At 56.2% G+C, this 17,422-nt stretch overlaps 4 protein-coding genes across 4 annotated transcripts; 3 read left to right on the top strand and 1 right to left on the bottom strand.

Moving 5' to 3' along the window:
• The first annotated feature begins 1,307 nt into the window (after nt 1-1,307).
• Nucleotides 1,308-8,006, top strand: LOC134054299 (KN motif and ankyrin repeat domain-containing protein 1-like). The gene is made up of 9 exons (XM_062509950.1): nt 1,308-1,344; nt 1,623-3,356; nt 3,881-3,980; nt 4,120-4,320; nt 4,784-4,871; nt 5,194-5,413; nt 5,750-5,892; nt 6,144-6,344; nt 6,429-8,006. The coding sequence occupies exons 1-9, from the start codon at nt 1,308-1,310 to the stop codon at nt 6,657-6,659; spliced, it is 2,955 nt and encodes a 984-aa protein (XP_062365934.1). The 3' UTR covers nt 6,660-8,006.
• A 1,595-nt stretch (nt 8,007-9,601) lies between these two features.
• On the bottom strand, nt 9,602-10,170 carry RPS28 (ribosomal protein S28). Its single transcript, XM_062509953.1, has 3 exons — nt 10,056-10,170; nt 9,932-9,979; nt 9,602-9,857 (listed from the first exon to the last, which is right to left on the bottom strand). Exons 1-3 carry the CDS (start codon nt 10,092-10,094, stop codon nt 9,735-9,737), a joined length of 210 nt encoding a protein of 69 aa, XP_062365937.1. The 5' UTR covers nt 10,095-10,170; the 3' UTR covers nt 9,602-9,734.
• A 24-nt stretch (nt 10,171-10,194) lies between these two features.
• On the top strand, nt 10,195-11,689 carry NDUFA7 (NADH:ubiquinone oxidoreductase subunit A7). Its single transcript, XM_062509952.1, has 4 exons — nt 10,195-10,276; nt 10,398-10,447; nt 10,531-10,683; nt 11,444-11,689. Exons 1-4 carry the CDS (start codon nt 10,226-10,228, stop codon nt 11,538-11,540), a joined length of 351 nt encoding a protein of 116 aa, XP_062365936.1. The 5' UTR covers nt 10,195-10,225; the 3' UTR covers nt 11,541-11,689.
• A 659-nt stretch (nt 11,690-12,348) lies between these two features.
• Nucleotides 12,349-14,305, top strand: CD320 (CD320 molecule). The gene is made up of 4 exons (XM_062510240.1): nt 12,349-12,439; nt 12,623-12,832; nt 13,735-13,812; nt 14,160-14,305. The coding sequence occupies exons 1-4, from the start codon at nt 12,349-12,351 to the stop codon at nt 14,303-14,305; spliced, it is 525 nt and encodes a 174-aa protein (XP_062366224.1).
• The last annotated feature ends 3,117 nt before the right edge of the window (nt 14,306-17,422 follow it).

Below are 17,422 nucleotides of genomic sequence, written 5' to 3' on the forward strand. Positions count from 1 at the left end.
GAGGGAGGTGGAATTTGGGATGTGCATTGGCTGTGTGTGGGTTAGCAGAGGAGTGGGAGAGCCCCAGAATCTGTCCTTGTGACTAGTGGGAAATGTTTTAGCTCTGCCCAGTTTGACTCAGCCCCCAGCCCTGTACACTGGGCTGAGAGAGAGAGGCTGCCATGGTGCCCATGCTAAGCCTGGCCAGGTGCTACCACAGATCTGGCTCCACAGGGCCAGGGCAAGCTAAGGGCTGGTGGCTGCAGCTGGAGCTGGGGAGTGGCTGCAACACCAGGATGAGGGACAGATGTGGGTGTTTCTGTGCAGCCAAGGCCAGATCCTGTGCTGTTCCCTGGGCAGTGCTGAGCCTCAGTTTCCTGAGGGCTGTGCCCAAGCCACCATTCCTCTGCAGCATTTCTCCTCCCCTGCTTTCTTCTGAAAACAGCCCAGTGCCAAATGGTTTCCCCACCAACAGCTGCTCAGCCCGATGGCCACCTGTGCCCCATGGGCAGAGCCATCAGAACCCTGATGCCATGCACAGCAGCACTGTGTACTCCCAATTGCTGTTGTCCCATCCTGCTCCTGCCAGGAGCACTTCACACCTGGACCCCAGCATCCAGATACTGTCAGATGTTGCAGCAGGTCCCAGCTCAGTGCTCACAGAAGGTGGCACCCCCAGCCATGAGCTCAGTTCTGTACCACAGCCATATCTTGTTGGCTCTCCTCCAGTTGTTGGAGGAGAGTTGTTGGAGTTGTTGGCTCTCCAGCCTGACTCCTGGGAAAAGCAGGCTCCCATTTCATTCCCCTCTGCCTTATCCCACATTATGGACAAGGAAAAGCAGTCAGGTCCCTCCTGGGGGTCATCAGCCCCTCAGGACACCCCTGAGGCCTTGTGGGGCACTCTGGGTGGTGAGAATGGGCATCACACCCAGCACTGACAGGAGCTGGCAGCTCCGTGCAGTCACGTGGCTTTGCCAAAGCATCAGTTCCCTTTAACCAAAGCAAACTTCACACTGAGTATTGTACCTATACAGGTTACAGCCTCTTTTTCCTGGCCTGTTCCCACTGTATGGCCAAGCTCCAGCTTGTGACCCTCGGAGCAGGCAGCACCGCGCTTCCCTGGCACCAGCTCCAATGTCAGCCCTGGGCTGGGGAAGGCCAGGGGACCTGGCAGATGGCAGGGGGCAGCCACAGGGCTCTCCCCGGGTGGGGCTCAGGGCTGTGTGGCTGCTTGGGGTTCACCAGCCCTGGGGTCACAGGGTTTGGCTAGACATGGTCTTGTTGTTGCAGGTTGATGGTCCTCTGGTCAGCAGCATTCCGGGAAGAAGATGGCTCAGCCAGCACCCTTGAACCAGAACCTCCCAGGTAAAGTGACCAGGGTTGTCACCAGGTAGTGCCAGAGGAAGGGGTGCAAAGGGACTGGCAGGGCTGAAGTGTCGTGTCCCATCCCAGTGGAGTTCCTCATTCCAGCACCAGCCCTGATATGGACTGGGTGCCCTGTGATACCCTATTTCACCAAGGGTGCTGGAGACAGACACATCGCACATCATGGAGGAGAGGGGTCTGCAGGCTGTAAATTCCAGTATAAACCAGTTGGAAAAACCATCCTGTTTCCGGCCTAACTGTCCCTGCTCCTCTTGCAGATATTGGGGGCCCGTTCTTGTACCGGGACCAGGATGATGGAGAGAAGAGCTCGTATTCCGTAGAAACCCCTTATGGCTTCCTGCTGGACCTTGATTTCCTGAAATATGTTGATGATATTGAAAGTGGCCAAACACTCAAGAAAGTGCCACTGCCTCGCAGAGGGAAAGGGTGCCGTCCAACAGCCAGCACCCTGCGCAGCCCCAGCAGCCACACCAGCACCTGGACCTCCACCGAGTCCCTGACCTCCACAGCCAGCGAGGAAGGCAGGACTGCACTGCTGCTGTCCCCGCATGGCCGAGCGCCCCTGGAGCCTGTGAGCAAGCCCAGCTCCCACCCCATCTCACTGTTGCCAGTACGGCTGCTCCCACCTCCCACCCGCAAGTGCCTCGTGCCAAACCCACGGGTGGAAAAGACCTTGCTGGAGACGAGCAGGAGGCTGGAGCAGGAGCAGGGCCATTTGCAGGATATTGGCGGTCCCTCCCACAGTGCCCTGCCAGGTGCCCTGGGCCAGCCACCCCACTGGGTGCCAACGGGCACTGAGGGCCAGGTGGGCTGGGGCCGGGTGAGCCCTGGCAGCTCGGGGCGCAGCACTCCGGCTGCAGGGCTCAGCACAGCCCCCCTGCAGCACGTGCGCGAGCAGATGGCTGCAGCCCTGCGGCAGCTCCGGGATCTGGAGGAGCAGGTGAAAACCATCCCACTCCTGGAGATGCAGATCTGTGAGTTGAAGAGGGAGAAGGCAAAGTTGCTAGAAAAGCTATCGGCAGAGCCTGGCGAGGCATCGTCTCACCCCTGTGGCTCTGAGACGGGGGCAGGGAGTGAGGAGGTGCCCTGCACAGGACCAGAGAGTGAAGCAGAGCCAGCGAAGGGGCGAACGAGCAAAATTGCAGAGCTGAGGAAGCTGACAGAGAAGCTGGCTGTGCCGGAGCGGAACATCAGGGCTTGGCCAGGCAAGAGCCCCAGGGTGGCTGAGAGGCCGTGCCGTTCTGTAGCAGTGGGTGAGGACCGGGTCATGACAGATGCCGTCTTCTACTACCGGTCGCAGCAGGAGAGTGAGGACACGCCAGACGGCACACAGGGACGCAGGGATGTGGCTGTCTGGGTGCTGGAGTCCTCGCTGGGGCTGGCCACTGAGGCAGAGAGGGAGCTGGAGCTGCTGCAGCAGACGGTGGGGCACCAGAAGGAGGTGATCACCGTGATGGAGGGGCACCTGCAGGAAGCCACGCGGGAGCTGGAGGAACTACGTCTGGAGGTGTGCGCCCGCCGGCCCCATGGGCAGGTGGACAAGGAGGTGTTGGCCAAGCCGCAGGTGGCCGAGGCACAGGTGGAGGCTGTGGTAGTGACACAGAGCCGGGCAGCTGGTGACCCCCCAAAGATGGCAGAAGCAGGTGTGGAGTGCTACCCCCTGACTTCCTGTGTCGCTGTGGGCTGTCACCGCCATGGGCAGGATGTGGCAGTGGGACCTGATTCAGCTGCCAGCTGTGATGACAAGGGCAGCCAGACAGATGTGGGCAGCGTTGTCCTGGCAGAAGAGGAGAAGGAGTCTGGTGCAGGCAAGGTGATGGAGCCTGGCCTGGGTGATGGCCTGAGCAGCCCCTCAGTGCCAGGCACAGGAGCAACAGGGGAAATGTGCCCACGCAACCAAGGCGCTGGGCCAGCTGTGCTGGAGATGACACACAGCAACCAGGAGCCATCCCAAGTACAGGACAGTGGAGCTGCCCCAAGCCCTGCAGCTGGTGAGTGTCACCAGGGATGATGCCAGGGTCTGGGTTGGAATGTTCCTGCAGGAAGGGAGAGGATGGCCTTGTTGGGGACAATGCCTGTAGGGCCAATGCCACCCATGCTCCAGCAGTTGCCCGTGTCCCTTCCATGCCTGTCTGGGGGTCTAGTGGGTTTGGGGTGCTTGGCTAGTCCCAGGGAGAGACTGTTTATAAGAGCATGTAGTGACAGGACAAGGGGGAGTAGTTTCAAAATAACAGTAGGTTTAGATCAGATACTAGGAAAAATTCTTCACTGTGAAGTGGTGATGCCCAGGCACAGGTTACCTAGAGAAGCTGTGTATGCCCCATCCCTGGAAGTGTTTAAGGCCAGGTTGGATGGAGCTCTGAGTAACCTGGTCTAGTGGAAGGTGTCCCTGACCATGGCAATGGAGTTGAAATGAGATGATCTTTAAGGTCTCCTCTAACCCAGACCATTCTGTGATTCTAAAATTCTATAATTCTTGCTTACTGATCCTTGACATCCATCTCTTTCTCTGTAGGAGCCCTGAAGTCCATAATGAAGAAGCGGGATGGTCCTCCCCGGGGTGAGGCAGAGGGCAACAAGAAGAGCCTGCAGTTTGTGGGCGTGCTGAATGGGGAGTACGTGCTGAGGGGCTTATGCCACCCTGTGAGCCAATCCTGGTCCCCTGCATCCCTGTCCTGGGCTGGCACCAGTGACAGGGCCTGAAGGGGGCCAGACTAGTGCTGTGTTGCCACTGAGCATCCTCCATCTGTGCAGGTATGAGAGCACATCCAGTGAGGAGGAGGAGGAAGAGGGCAACAGCTCCTCTGAGAAGGCTTCGGCCGACAGTTCCAACAGTTCAGAGCAGGGAGACACTGAAACCTCAGAGGAGGAGGCCGGGGAAGGCACATGTGAACCCAGACTGGAGTGCAAGGGGACTAACGTGACCCTGCTGGAGCCTCCTGAGGTGAAGGAAAAGTAAGTGCCAGTGGACAAGGCTCACTGTTCCGTAGCCCTGTGCCGCTGAGAGCCATGGCACTGGCCCTGCCAGCTCGGGGCATCTGCCCTAGTTTCAGTGCTGCCAGTGGGAAAAACCCATTCAGCTCCTGCAGAGACCATTCATCAGGAAACAAGCCTTCCGGTTTCTTGGGTCTGCTAAGGAAAGGATGAGAGGCCCCAGGTGCCTCTTTGCAGCAGAAGATAGAGTGGGACAAAAAAAACCAACAGCCTTCAATAGCATTTTTCAACAAAAGGAAGAAATACGGTCTAAGAATAGGCGATGAGTGCCCAAGCACATCCATATAGGCCTCTCTTCTATGGCATTTTGCAGAGGCTGAAGCAGGGTACACCCACTGGGCTGGAGGTTGCACTCTGGGGACCTTGTGGAGTTACAGGCACTGGGGAAGCTCAAACACCACGGATGTCCTCATGCTCTCCACAGGTTTGAGCTGAGCCCCAGGATGAGGGAGGCCTGCCTAATTGTCAAGACCCACCTGGGCCACCCTGGTGCTGCCAAGAGCAAAGAGGTGGTGAGTGGAGTGTTGGGGTGGGATAGTTTGCCCAGCCCCTGCCGACATCCCCCAGAGGTGGCCCTACTCAGAGAGGGACCAGCAAAGTCTGGCTAAACACCTTCCCCCAAAATCCAGCCCTTTGCTCCAGGGTTTGTCCCAGAAACCCCAAAACCCATGTGGACTCAGCTCAGGCCATGCCCAGCATGGGTTTGGGCAGTTCAGGGTCCTGCCTTCATCCATCCCGTCTGGATTCTGCTCCCTGCCACCTGGGCTGGCAGCAGGGGGTGGGTGCAAGGCCATGTAGAGGCTTAGGGGGAGCTCAGCCCCTCTCTCCCCACAGCTCACCAGCAGCAGCCTGGTCCTTCAGGAGTGGTTCCGTCTGTCCAGCCAAAAGTCATCCATCCCTGACACAGTTGCAAACCACCTCCTGGCCTTTGCCGAAATCTCACCAGCTTTCCTGGCCCACGTGGTGAACCTGGCGGACGGGAATGGCAACACAGCCCTGCACTACAGTGTCTCCCACTCCAACTTCCACATTGTATGGCTACTGCTGGATACAGGTCAGTGCCCCCCAGCCCCAGAAACATCCCCTGGCCATCATCCCACTGTACCTCAGGTCATGTCCTAGCCATATCAGCACAGGGAGAAGGCAGTGGCAGCAGAGGGGCAAGGAGAGCTGCCCTGGGCTGTGTCAGTTCATCGGTGTGGGGGTCGGTAGTCACCCCAGCCCATTTGGGAGCCCAGATTTCATTGGGAAGCTCCATCAGCAATTCTGTGCCTATGGGATGGCTCATAGCACCCTGGGCAGGACTGTGAGGGAGAGCCAGCCATATGGCTTGGTCCATGTCTCCCACCAAACCTGCAGCATCCTGAGCCCCCTCTGCCCACCCCCACAGGGATCTGTAACGTGGACCACCAGAACAAAGCTGGGTACACGGCCCTCATGCTGGCAGCACTGGCAGCCGTTGAGCAGGAGGATGACATGAATGTAGTCAGGAGGCTCTTCAGCATGGGCAACGTCAACGCCAAGGCCAGCCAGGTTGGTGCAGGCTGAGGGGCCACCACATCTCAACCCTTCCCACCCCCAGACAGATGCCAGAGCTACACTCAGCTCTTCCATGGGCAGGACAGTGGCTCCACAGCTAGAGGCATCAGAGCATGGAGAGGGCATCACCTTAAGAGCTCCTCCTGCCTGGCAGCAGGGCTGTGTCAGCAGTGGTCCTGTGGTGTGGGAACAAGCAGGTAGCAGAGTGGGGGCAGGAGTGGCCTGGCAGTGTCCCTTCCTTGCAGGCTGGCCAGACAGCGCTGATGCTGGCTGTCAGCCATGGCCGGCAGGAGATGGTTGAAGCTCTGCTCGTCTGCGGGGCTGATGTGAACCTGCAGGATGAGGAGGGCTCCACCGCGCTGATGTGCGCCTGCGAGCACGGCCGCGTGGAGACTGTGAAGCTGCTGCTGGCTCAGCCCACCTGTGACATCTCTATTGTGGACAGTGTAAGGTTCTACCACTGGGCCTGGGCAGCCCACACTATGTCCTGTTCCCAAACTCCTTTCTGCATGCTCTCCCTTACTTTCTAGGATGGCAACAATGCTGTTGCCATTGCGCTGGAGGCCGGTCACAGTGACATCGCTGCGCTCCTCTACGCTCACCTCAATGGCACGAAGGCACAGACACCCGTGAGTACCACACTGCTTCCCACAGGAGGGGAAGGGGCTGTGACACAGACGAGTGTCTCCAGGAAGAGGCTGCAGGACCAAAAGCAGAGCATTTCAGGTGCCACGTGCTCAGAACAGCCCAGCTGGCCTTGACCGGGAGTCACTGGAGGGGTCTCTGGTGACAGCTCGCTTTGCAGCAGGGGACTTCACCAACAGCCACAATGAGCCCCAGGAGTCCAAAGAAACAAAATGAGAATGACCTTGGGATCCAGCCAGGGGCCACCATCAGCACTGGGCTGTGCTTCACATCCCCCTCACCTGCCACCCCTCTGCCAAACCACTCTCCGCAGCTTTAGTCCCATCACAAGCACCATCCCTGGGCCTCCCTTGCCCATCTCCTCCACTGGATGCAGCCCACAAGTGGCCACCTCACCACCAAGTGACCAGAGCCAAGTGACCTTGTGGTGGGACCCCATATCCTCTGCTTCCTGCCACAACCACCAGAGCTGTGCCACCTCTGAGCCCTCAGCACAGAGGAACAGCAGAGAACCAACCCAGCAGAAAGAGCACCTGGTTTGTGTTCTCTGGCAGCTCTGAGAAGGCAGCAGTGCCAGTGACACGGAGCCAGGAGGGCAAGTGAGAGGTCCTGACCCCAGCAGGGACATGGTGCTCCACAGGCACATCCTGTACAGCAATGGGAGAGGGAATGCTGCCTTGGACAAGGGCTGGGAACATTTCCAGATTCAAATACTTGCCCTTCTTTGCTGGCATTTCCTTTCCTGGCTAAAATCTGATTTTTTTTTCTCTTTTCTAGCACATATATACAAAGCAAAAAAAATTATATTGCTTGGCCAAAGGATGAAGTTCAATATGAAATCATTTGGGATTTGATTTGCTCCATTGGAGCAAAACCTCTGAGCAGTTGGGGTTGCAGCTAAGTGAAAAAAAGGGGATGAGGGCCAAAGATGCATTTGGGGACTAAGCCTGCCTGATAACCCACAAGGGGAAGCAGGTCCTTCTCCCAAGAAGAGAGAATTACCTCCTAAACATTTCCCCAATTAACCAGTCCTACAGACTCTGCAGACAGCCAGAGCCCACAGCCAAGTCCCTCTCTGCCCACCTCCCATCACAAAAGCAAGGAAAGCAGCTGAAGACACCACCAGGAAAAGCCTATGGGCCAGAAGAGCTCAGAGCACACAGGTAGAGCCTGCAAAAGGGAACATGTATGTCAGAGAATGTGTCTGCAAGTGTGTGAGCACCATGTGGGGTGGGAACAGGGTAAGGACAAGGACCAGGAGGCTAAAGAGTTTTGCATGGGAAGGCAGCTCTGCTCTGAACCCTTCACAAAGGTTATGTCTTGTATCCCCCATTCCTACTCCTTGGCCCAGCCTTGCCACTTCTGCCCCTGCCTGACCTGGGGAACCCCACAACCTTCCTAAGAAACTTGTTCTCAGCTTTGCACTGGAGTTAATATATAGCGCTCACTGCCACTCCCTAATACACTACTCTGTTTACTGGTATTTTAATACTGATGTTTGTTTTTAAGATATAAATAAAATTTAAAGTTATTTTGAAATATTACAATGACATCTGCAGTCTCCTGCCTTCTTGTCTGGCTTATAACAAACCCTGCAAGATCTGCAGCAGAGGCACAGCCTGGCACAGTTCCTAACCTGAGCAGGTGACTCCACATTCCAAGTCACTCACTGCAAGTTTATGCACTGGCTGCATACCTCAGTCTGGTCTTCTTCCTGCTGAAGTGTCCCAGGCAGCTGCAGCAGTGTCATTCATTCTGCAGGACCAAGATGGACACAGGACCAGGTGCAGCCCTGCACTGCCCTTGGTTCTCTGTGGTGCTGATATTGCACTGCATCATTAAAGGGCAATCACCAAACTAAGTGTGAGGAGGCAAATTGCCTCCCTCCTTAGGTGGACAGGGACCAGGCTGACACCAGATATATTCCAGAAAGGAATAGACAGCTCTCTAAACCACTCTGTCCCAGTCACCTAGCACTCAGGGCTGGCAGGGGTCAGAGCAATACTCCTGGGTTACTGATGAAGCTGTGAAAGAATGAGCAGCAGCCACAGAACAGAACTCTGAGCTCTGCTGCATCACATGAGCCAGGGAGCACAGCCTTGTGCTAATTCTCTGAAACAGAAACCCCCAAAGAATCACAAATTACATCAAGCAACCGCATGAACATAAGGGCTTTCTCCATGGCACAAATTCCTCACCTCATGTTGCCCATCCAGGGCACCACTAGAACTGGCAGAAAGGACAAATCCCACAAACACTCTAACATCAGCCCTCCAACAGTGCCTGCTCCAGTTGCAACATTCTGCACAACTGCCCCAGCAGTCCTCTGCTTAGCTTTAGGACATCCAAATCCTCAGTCACACCTGTCACTGAACTGCCTCAGTCAAGCTCAGGACACTGTAGACAAAAACCACTCCCATCAAAGACCAGACAAGGGAAGCTGCAGATCTGACTGCCCAAACACAACACAAACATGGACCACTCTATAAGCAGATAAACACCAATCCTTAAAAACCTACCCTTGAACCAGCACAGTTTTAAGGTTCATTCTAAACTTTTCAGCCCTACTTTTAATTACATAACATCCTAAAACAATACATCTTGCTAACTAGTTTTGTGGGGGAAGAGAAAGCCAAAGAAAGTGAGCTGGAGCAATATACCTACAGCAAGTAGGTATATTGATGGCAGCATTCACTGAGCAGTTTGCTAAGGACATATAGATAGAAGCAGCAGGCTGTTAGAGTCAGGACCAAGCTTGACTTTCAACTTGTAATTTAATTCCACTGAGGTCCAGTAAGTTTCCAGTACCACTTCACCATCACATACAGAAAATCGCTTACCAGGAAGATCAGGAGCAAGGCTACGTAACCAAAGAATAATTATTTTTGTTGTGACGGGTCAGTAAAAATGCAGTAACACAGTGATATAATGAAGGCACTCTACCCTACAACAAGCAGGATATGTTGCTACTGAACCCGAGGAAAGCGGCAGGTACTCAGGTGTCAGACAAACCAGAGGTGTCAGGCGGCGGTCAAGGAGTGAAACTCGAGCCAGGGGGTACTGGAAAAACTCTTTATTACAGTGACACGGCCGTCACGCTCCTCCCCATCCGCGCCCCACGGCCGAACGAGCTGCGCCAGGCTCCATTCCCCGACAGACGATTCGGCAGCAGGGGCGGCCCCAGGCTCCGCTCAGCGCAGCCGCCGGGCCTCGCGCTCCGACTCCAGCAGGGTGAGAACGTCGCCCTCGCGCACCGGCCCCTTCACGTTGCGAATAATGGATCGGCTCGTGTCGTCCATGAACTCCACGCGCACCTGCGGGGCGGGACCGCGTCAGCCTGGCCGGCTCCGGCCCGCAGCATCGTGCCCGCCCGCCCCGGCCCGCTCACCTGAGTACACTGCCCCTGAGAGCCGGTCCGGCCCAGCACCTTGGTAACCTGTGGGGACAGAGCGTAGAGTAAGCGCGGAGCCGCGGCCCGGCGCAGCACAACAGGGCCCAGCCCCCGTACCCACCCTGGCCAGCTTGATGGGCTGCACGCGACTCGTGTCCATGGCGGCTCCAAGGCGCAGAAAGACAGCCCGGGCCCCGGCGTCATCTTATATCGCTCCAAGTCTCGCGAGATCCAGCGTTCCGCGCGCGTGGTCCCGGCGCCCCTCGCGCCCCGTCCTTCACCGCGGCCAAGATGGCGACGGCAACTCCTCTGATCCAGCGGCTCCGCAACTTCCTGGCAGGGGTAAGAATGACGGGCTCGGGGCTGTTCTGCCCCGTGGGAAGCTGAACTGCGCCCCCGGCTCCGCAAAGCCTCCGGCGCAGGGCGGCAGTCCTGCCTGAGCTGCTCTGGCCTTGCCTTGTAGCGGGATCTCCAGGCGAAGCTGCAGCTGCGCTACGAGGAGATCGCTAAGAGGTGCCGGGGACGGGGCCGGGCGGCGGGCGGGGCGCTGAGCCACCCTGGCTACACCACTGACGCTCGGGTTGTTCTGTGCCTAGGACCCAGCCGGCGCCGCGGCTTCCGGTGGGCCCTAGCCACAAACTCGCCGATAACTATTACTACAGCCGGGACGGGCGCCGGGAGTCCCTGCCGCCCGTGGTGGTGATGGCGGCGGCGCAGAGAACCCTGCCCGCGGGTTCACAGGCCGGCAGGTAGGTCTGACGCGGGTGGTGCTGTGCCGCTGCCGCCGCGGAACGGGGTCAGCCCTGTTCCTGATTTGTATAGGAACACAAAACGCGCCCAGCGGCAGCGGGGAGTCACTCAGATCGGCAGAATGTGGAAATGATTATTTGGGTCTGTATTTCCTTGAAAATAAGTGGGGTAGGAGGAAGTTACTTTGCTTTGATGAGACCTCCTCTAGAGCATCTGTGTCCAACTCTGGGGCCTTCAAGAAATAAGTCGAAAGGAAGCCACAGAGATGCTCCCAGGGATGGACCCCCTCTGCTCTGGAGTCAGGCTGAGAGAGCTGGGGATGTTCACCTGGAAAAGGATCCAGGGAGACCTGAGAGCCCCTTCCAAAGCCTGAAGGGGCGCCAGGAGAGGGACTTGGGACAGGACAAGGGGGAATGGCTCCCACTGCCAGAGGGCAAGGTTAGATGGAATATTGGGAGGAAATTCTTGGTTGTCAGGGTAGTGAGGCTCTGGCACAGGTTTCCCAGAGAAGCTGCCCTATAGCTGGAAGTGTTCGAGGCTGGAGAGGGCTTGGAGCCACCTGTGATGGTAGAAGGTGTCCCTGCCCATTTCAGGGGCTAGAATGAGGTGGGCTTTTAAAGTCCCACTCAATCCAAACCATTCTGGGACTCTGATTAACAAACACCTCCAGTACTACTTTGCAGCTAGACTTCTGGTTAAATTCAAATGTGATTTCCAGAGTGTTGCTAAAGCCTTTTCTCTCCCTTTCTCTACTTGCAGTTCAGGCACTGCGGTGACAACAACAGGGAAGAAGCCAGTGACACCAGGATCACCACTTAGGAAGTGGGAAATTTCCAAGGATGAGCCCTACTTATGAGGAGGCAGTGAGCTGAGGCTGTGTGATGGGCACAGGTGGTTCCATAGCAGCTCTGATGCAGAGCTGCTGTGCTGGATGTGGCTCCAGACTGCTGGAGGCTGTGCTGTCTGATTAATAACTGTATATAAAGCTATGATTACTACTCCCCATTTTGTCTATTTTATTTGATTTATCTGAGTTACTGCTGTTTAATACCAGTGTGTTTGGTTCGTTTGAATAGTGACACAGTACAGGACCATTTGCAAGCTATAGTCAATCAATGAAGAGCAGAGCTGAGTAAAGCACAGCCTCACTCACAGGGCTCCCCCCCTGCACCCAGGTTCTGCGAGAAAAGTTCAGCAGCCTGAGGCACTCCTTCCATCCACCATCAGTGCCACTGTCGTGCTGTGACCGCACTGTGCTCGGTCCAGCAGAGCGCTGTCCAGCACCTCCCCGGGGACAGCAGGTCACTGTCAACCGCAGTTCTCATGGATTTCCAGGGATCCTTCCAGGGGGCTCCGCCGGCAGCTCGGTGCGCTGGCTTCAAGGCAGGCTGGAACAGGCACGGCTGCGGTGCCGACTCCGGTGCCGGCTCCGGTGCTGCCGGGAGCGCTGCTCGGGCTGAGTGGGCCCCTCCCCGGTCACGTGACACTGCCCCGGAGCGCCGCGCCGCAGGGAGGTGGGTGGGGCCTCCTCAAGGGCGCGCGCCCCGCCCTCGCGAGCAACCCATTGGTGGAAGTCGGGCTTGACCAGACGCTCTTTTCCGGCGTGCTCTGCGTTTGTAGCAGCGCGGCGGCTCCGGCGACTCCCTCCGGTACGGGCCCGCGGCATGGCTGGACCGCGACTGCTGCCGCTAGGGCTCCCGGTGCTGCTGCTGCTGCTGCTGCGGCCGCCGGTGCTGCCGGCCCCTCCAGGCCACGGTGAGCTGGGGGAGAGGCCGGGCGGGCGGCGTTCATTGGTTCCCCGCGCACACCCTTCGCTCTCATTGGCTGGAGCTCTCGTGCGCCTCGCGCGCGGGGTCCCCGCGTTGTGGGGCTCGGGGGAGGGGGCCTCTCTCGCGCTGGACCCCCTCCGGCCTTCCCTCACGCGCCCGTTCCCCTCAGCCGCCCCGTCCTCCTGCCGCCCGGACCAGTTCCAGTGCGTGCCCGGCGCCCCCTGCTTCCCTCAGGACTGGCGCTGCGACGGGCATCCCGACTGTGAGGACGACGAGGACGAGTGGGGCTGCGGGACCGTGACCACTGCGGAGCCGAATCCCGGCGGCCCTGCGGTGACCGCGCCGAGGAGCTCGGCGGTGCCGCTCGCCGGCAGCGTAGGTACGGGGCCATGGGGTGCGGATGGGGGCCGCAGGCCGGACCGAAGCCATTGTTCGCCGCTGTCTGTGGCCGATCGGGGCAGCTGCGGTCACCGCGGGTCACTGTGGGTAGAGGAAGCGCTGCTGGGGACCCGCACCTTTGGTGCCATTCCTCTGGTGGGAACGGCAATGACGCTCCCCCGGGCTCCCTCAGGAAGGGCTTTTGAAGTACTTTATTCATTCTTCTAGAACATGCAATTCCCAGCAGCTACTTCGGGAAGACACTGAAATCTCTCCACCTCCTGAGCTCCTCTGATCTCAGGGGAATGGGGAGGCTGAAGGGAGGAGGATGATGAGGAAGTTCTGGGCCATCAGGGCTGGTCAGGAGCTGCACACACAGTGTCTGGGCTTGTGCCCAGCTGTGTCTGCACCCCAGTACTGTCAGTACCAGAGCTGCTTGGCTCTGGAGCATCCTTTGTCAGATCCATTGGCTGTCTGGAGTGTTTGGGAGGGTGCTTCTGGCTTCCCTCACCCTGGGGTTTCCGAGGGTGTGGTGAGGAGGGGGGATTACTGCAGGTGAGAGAGACTGGGTTTGATTCCTGAACCTGTTCAGTTGGCAGGTGAGGTGAAGAGCTGCATTTTGATTGTACCTTTGGCATCTCAGTGCCACGAGGACAGGCTGGGATGCTGCAGTTCTAGCTCCAGCTGGGAAGTTTCCCACCTTTCCCTATTATACATTTCCAGTAGGACTTTTTTCTCCTGTGTGGCTTAATCACAGTAGTAGCAGATAAAGTTTTGTGTAAATTGAAAAAGGTGCTCTTGAGGTGAGCTGGGAACTCAGCCAGGAGTGGATTGAAGACTGCTTTGAGTGCTGACCATAAAGTGAGTTGAAAGCCTCATGGACTTGTTTCTCTTTCCTCACAGAGTCTTCAGCTACACCTGAGCCTGAGGTCTCTGTGCTATCGAGGAGTCAAGGTTACACATGGATCTTGATTGTTGCAGGTATGTGAGACTCAAGCACTGTACATGGTCTTGGACCTACCTACCTTGGTCTATAAATTGAGTATCCTGATGGGGTCAATTCTAGACTTGTATCAGTAGCTGCTTTTGCTGGGCTGGGAGGGCTAAGGGAGGCCTGACATAGCAGTTTAATTATTGCTCTGCCCTGGGTGTATTGTGTCCTTGGAAAGGCCATTCCATGCAATCTGTCACTAGCTCACTTCTTCTCTGTCTGTCTCTTGTCCTCGAGGGACACTGCTCATCTCTGGTTGTTGGCTCATGGTGTTGACCAGCAGAGCCCTGTCCCAAGACCAGGACAGTGAGTGGGTTTCTGCTTGTGCACTCTCCAGAGCTACTGACCATCCTGGTAGCTGCAGGTTCTGTTGCTGTGTGGGGTCTGTCCAAAGCAAAATGCAGATCTGACACCTTCAGCCTTGAAAAAGCATCCAGGGAGCAGCTGATACCTGATGAGAGCCAGAAAGGCTCCTTGCCCTGAAGGGTAAGTGTTTTGCATCCCGTGTGCTCCATGTGCCTGAGGGAGAAATCCTTTCATGCCCTATGTTTCTGGCTTCCAGGGTTTTCCCCTTTGGGGGTAGGTTTTCCTAGCTTCCCTGATGCTTGCCAACCAGGTGCATGGGGTTTCAGTCTGCCCTGCAGCAGAACTCTTCCCTTTCCTCCCTGCTGCCAAGGACATGGAGAAGTCCTGCCGAGATACTGATCTTCTGGTGTGGAGCTTTTTCCTCCACTTTGTGTAAATTGAAACTAGGTTTCTTCCCAAATGACTGTCAATAACCAGGTGTTTTTCTGGCTTTGTAACAGGGATCCTTATCCCAAGGTGATAAGGTGGGACTAGCCTTGTCTGTCTCCTGCTCACCACAGAGCCTGCCTGAACTGGACATCAGCTCTCAATCTGCGTTGTAACACTGGAATACGAAGCGAATGCTCCCTTTATAACTGGGTCTTAGATTGTGGGACTACCTTGGCTCCAGAAATAGCACAGGACCTTCCCTGGCACTGTGACATCAGCACTCCCAAAGGTGGCAGAAATGTCTTCATTGTTCTGCATGACAGTCATTACTGCTGATGCCCACCAGTGTGGCCTTAGACCCAAAGATGCTTTTCTCCTTGAAGTGCCAGGTGCTGTTCAACTGTCTCCTTCCACTTCCAGCCAAGAACCTTTTTACATCTGCCCCATTCTTCCCCCTGGATTTTGTCAGGGAATAGGAGCTTTCTCACCTATTTCCATAAGCACTCACTAGCTGCACAGATCAGACAAATACTCCATGCTTGCACTACTGTTTGATGCTGCTCAGTCCCATGCATGGGAGGCTTTTACTGACAGTGCCGCCATGGGGGTGACAGCAGTTGCTCTGGCTTTGCTGTGCCCACGTGGGGCAAGGATCTCCTTGGCTCTGGGCTGGCAGTTCCTCTCACACTCCCATCCACAAACATCTCCACCCTTGGCAGACCTGTTCTGCACCCACCAGTGCTGAATGCTGCGTGGGGCTCCTGTTAACACTCTTAATGGTGTCTTCCTTAAAACTGTTCTGACATGAATGGTGTCCCTTGAGGGTCCATACTGGGACTAGTGCTATTGCCTGTTTTCATCAGTGGTGTGTAGAGTGGGATCAGGTGGATCCCCAGCCAGTCTGAGGATGAGACCAGGCTGAGAAGTGCAGCTGGGGAGGGGGATGTCATCCAGAAGGACCTTCAAGCCCACAGGAGCCTCATGAAGTTTGATAAGGTCAAGTGCCAGGTCCTGCACATTTGTTAGGGCAAACCCTGGAGAAGAGACAGCTCTGGGGAGATGTTGTGTCTTGTCCACGTCTAAAGGGGGATTGTAAGAAAGATGGAGAGAGGCTTTTCACCAAGGCCTGTAAGGACAAGGGGCTACAAAATGATAGAGGGTGGGCTTAGGTAGGACATGAAGGAGGGTTTTATGGTGAGGCCCTGGCACAGGTTGCCCATAGCAGCTGTGACTGCCCCATCCCTGGGACCAAGCTGTACAGGGCTCTAAGCATCTTGGTCTAGTGGAGATGTCCCTGGAAAGAAGTCATGTCTTGGGTCAGACACTATGTGGCACGTGGAGCCCCAGCCAGAGGACTCAGTGCTGTGCACCTCTCAGAACTGTCTGTGAAGGGGTAGATTAGTCCCCAGTGCCTCTGGTTCAGCACCTCAGGTTGACCGCACGCGCCTTGCACAAGCGTTCACTAAGTGTGCCAAGCTTGCTGCCTTGGCTGCTGACCTCTGTGCCTTGAAGGTGGGAACTTGGCTTGCCAAGTAGACACCAGTCATCAATCAGCCTTGGAGTAGGAGTCTTCCGCTCCTGGATAGCATGTGAGTGCTCCCATACCCCATGGGAGAAACTTCTATGTGTAGTGTGGAGTCCTGAGTTATTCCAGGGCTGCTCTTTTTAGTACCAAGGAGTCATTTGCAAGGGCACACACAACCTTCTGTTTCCATAGGGATAGGTGGAGAAATGCTGTGGTGACTGGCACAGGAGAATAAAGAATGTGAAATTAACAAGTTCTGGAGTTTTTATTTTTCCTGGATATGTGCATTTGTTTGGATTGTGTATTTAGGACTACATATACAGGGAATACAGAATACAAATACAGGGGCTGCATCACCTTTGGATTCTCACATCCTGGGATAGAGGACTTGGGTTGGGTGGGCTAGTGTGGGGTGCTGCGGGGAAGCCAGTGCTGCTGTGCCTGCGTGGGGCAGATGTGACTCCAGCACACACCAGCTGTAGCAGAGAAAATTAAATACAGGAGCAAAGGCAACAGACAGTGTGGGGACAGGAGGAACAGATGCCGTAGTAGCGCCAGAGGTGCTACTGCTGAACTGGGGACAAGTGAGGAGCTCAGCCAAAAGCAAGGTGAAAAGAATGCCTGAACCTGTCCCTTCTTTGCCACAGCAGAGCACAAAGTACAGGGCAGGACGGGCTCCAGGAGTCCTGGCAGGACAGGGCTGAGTTTGGGCCAGTTGAAGTGCTGGTGCTGGCAGGGGAAAGTGGCCAAGGTCAGCTGGCACCAGCTGGTCCAAGATCATACTCTGAGCTGCAGCTGCCAAGCCGAGCCTGGCTTTTCTGTGGTACAGGGCAGAGCATTTGCTCCATGCAATGGGGACTGAGGCCCTGGGGCAAGCTCACAAGACAGTGCAGGTTTTGCTTTCTGCTCCCTGAGCTGAGTGCTTGTAAGAGGTGGTCCAAAGTTTCTCTCATTTGCCTCACAACCCTCGCAAGAAGACCCCGGTGTACCCCACTCGCTTCTGACCTGGTCAGCTTTGAACAGGAGTTCTGGCCTGGCCAAGGTAGGTGCTTGCCAGGTGACTGCAGGTGCACTGTGCCGTGCCGTGCTGTGCCATCATAGTGCCAGCCCAGTCTTATCAACACCTGCTTCTCTGGGCACACAATGGTCCCTAAATCTCCCTACCTCGTGGCAAGATGTCATTTGCTTTGAGAAAAGACTATTTAAAAGTGACTCTTTGAAGAAGCCCCTTGAGATCTCCCCATGGAAGGAAGACTTTTGTCTAATGGCCGACAACCACGAGGACGCTGTCCCATCCCTTGGTAACTATTTCCCTTCTCCTCTTTTCCCCTTTTTTCCTC

Source organism: Cinclus cinclus, chromosome 28, assembly GCF_963662255.1.
Source record: "Cinclus cinclus chromosome 28, bCinCin1.1, whole genome shotgun sequence".
NCBI lineage: Eukaryota > Metazoa > Chordata > Aves > Passeriformes > Cinclidae > Cinclus > Cinclus cinclus.